Here is a 2,256-nt window from a genome sequence, read left to right on the forward strand (position 1 = left end):
CACACACACACACTCACTCACTCACACATCTTTACGCAACATTTTACAAAAATCAAGATTGAATACATTAGGTCAAAACCCTTTGATATAAAAGATGAAGTGCTATGCAGGCTATTTAAGACAATATTGGCTGATTAGACCTCTCTGCCCTCTCTCTCTTCACCATTCCCACATCTCAGACCTCAAATACATAAAATATTACCCTTTTTAGACATAGTTTTTGAAGTAAAGGGTAAAGAAAATACTATACAAAACTTCCTAGCAATTCCCAAGTGGTTATCAGTCTTACTTTTCCAATACAAAGAAGACCAATCTACCCTTTCATAACTGAATTAAAAAAGTTATAACCAGTCTCCAACCGGCCCCAGTTCTTTATTTACCCTTATAAGACACAAGGTAAAAAACACTTTCTCATTGGATCTAAGCAAATCTCATAGGTGACCTATTTTGATCTCAAAAAAGTGAGTTGTCAGTGAAAGTTGAGGAGTTTGCATCTATGTTGAACACTCACGACACGGCCTGTTTGAAGACGTCATAGGCGCCGTAACCGGGTTTCTTGTATTTCTCGTCAAACACCCAAGCGGTTCGCTGGAACAAACTCTCCAGCTGTTCGTCTTTAGTGTACTCCAACACTTCAGCCACATGCCGTAAAATACTGTACACCTGCAGCACAACAACCACAACATCAAACCACAAAAACATTACATTTTACTTCCATTTTCAATATGCATACTCACGGTTTTAGATTTGGTGAATTTATCCTCACACTTGATGGCTTCTTCCGGAGACACTCTTCTCTTGGACAAATCAATGTATCCTAAAGAAGAAAAACATGTCAAAACGGTTAAATGTAAAACCAGGGCTGGAAATGAACGGTGGCTTAATTTATAATGAAGCGATGCCATTGTAAATGCCTTCGATGACAATGCACTGTTTAGATTGGTCAGCACTGAAAACGAGCCAATCAGATGCGTTTAAAGTGTTCAGCGCTTAAAATGTTTTGTTGAGTGTGTGCTCAACAAATCTGTGTGCTCACAAATTCTCTCATCATAATCGACAATAATGATGTATTGCAGCCATATGAGTTTTGTGTTTTTTTTTAAAGTATAACTGATATAACAGAATTTGTAAACAGCTGATTGGTGTAGCATTAAAGTAGCAACATTAACGGATGTGGAAGCCCAATTAAAAGAAAAAAGGTCCTGTCATATCTCAAACATAAACAAGTAGATGTTGCTTTTGTGCAAGAAAGCCATGTAACAGATAATGAAGCACTAAAATTCAAACGAGATTGGTTGGGACATGTATTTTATTAATCATTTACGAGCAAACAAAATGGGGTAATGATCCTAATAAATAAGAGGCTTAATTTTTTAATGTTAACGGAAGCTAAAGATGATGCTGGCAGGATTATATGTATAGAAACTCTCATTAATGGAGTTAAAGTGATATTATGCAATGTATATGCCCCAAATAAGGCAGATCCAGATTTTATTAATAAGATAAACAAGATTCTTGGGGACAAAGAGGGACAAATAATTTTGGCAGGGGACTTTAATCAGGTTATGGATGGGGTTTTGGATAAGAGTATATATCAAGGACCTTCTATACCAAGGGATAGGGCTGCCCTTCATAAAAGAGGATATTGGATTGACTGATATATGGCGCCTGGTCAATCCAATGGAAAGAGAGTATACTTTTTTCTCTCATTGCCATAAATCTCACTCTAGGATAGATTTTTTTTTGGTTTCAAATTCTATTATTGATCAAGTTGTAGATTGTAAAATTGGAGCTATAGTGTTATCAGACCATGCAACGGTAGAATTGGATATAGCTCTAAACACAGAAGTTGGTTGGTTTAAATACTGCATTATTACAAGATGAATGTTTTGGCACATTGTTGGCTGATGATCTGACCTCTTTCTTTAAATTGAATATTAGAAGCACTGATAGATTGGCGTCTGTATGGGAGGCCTCAAAGGCATATATTAGAGGGAAATTTTTTGCTCAAGCAGCAAGAAAGAAAAAGGAAGGAAGAGATTTGGTTAAAGGGGTCATATGATGCGATTTCAAGTTTTCCTTTCTCTTTGGAGTGTTACAAGCTGTTCGTGAACAGATAAGATCACTGAAGTTGCAAAGACTAAAGTCTCAAAACCAAAGAGATATTCTTTATCAAAGTTAAGACTCTGCCACACCCCCCAAAACGGCTCGTTCTAACACGCCCCCACATATCTACCTCACTATGTGGGAATATTT

The 2,256-nt window shown here is 36.8% G+C and overlaps 1 protein-coding gene across 2 annotated transcripts in view; it reads right to left on the bottom strand.

Moving 5' to 3' along the window:
* LOC107704056 (eukaryotic translation initiation factor 2 subunit 1-like) overlaps positions 1 to 2,256 on the bottom strand; it is an 11,747-nt gene that overhangs the window by 3,501 nt on the left and 5,990 nt on the right. For both annotated transcript variants that reach the window (XM_016506896.1, XM_016506897.1), the window contains exons 3-4: positions 738 to 817; positions 512 to 663 (exon numbers count right to left, since the gene is read on the bottom strand). In XM_016506896.1, coding sequence (XP_016362382.1) covers positions 512 to 663; positions 738 to 817 — 232 coding nt within the window. The remainder of the gene's footprint in view (positions 1 to 511; positions 664 to 737; positions 818 to 2,256) is intronic.

This window comes from Sinocyclocheilus anshuiensis, unplaced genomic scaffold (assembly GCF_001515605.1).
Source record: "Sinocyclocheilus anshuiensis isolate Anshui unplaced genomic scaffold, SAMN03320099.WGS_v1.1 scaffold534, whole genome shotgun sequence".
NCBI lineage: Eukaryota > Metazoa > Chordata > Actinopteri > Cypriniformes > Cyprinidae > Sinocyclocheilus > Sinocyclocheilus anshuiensis.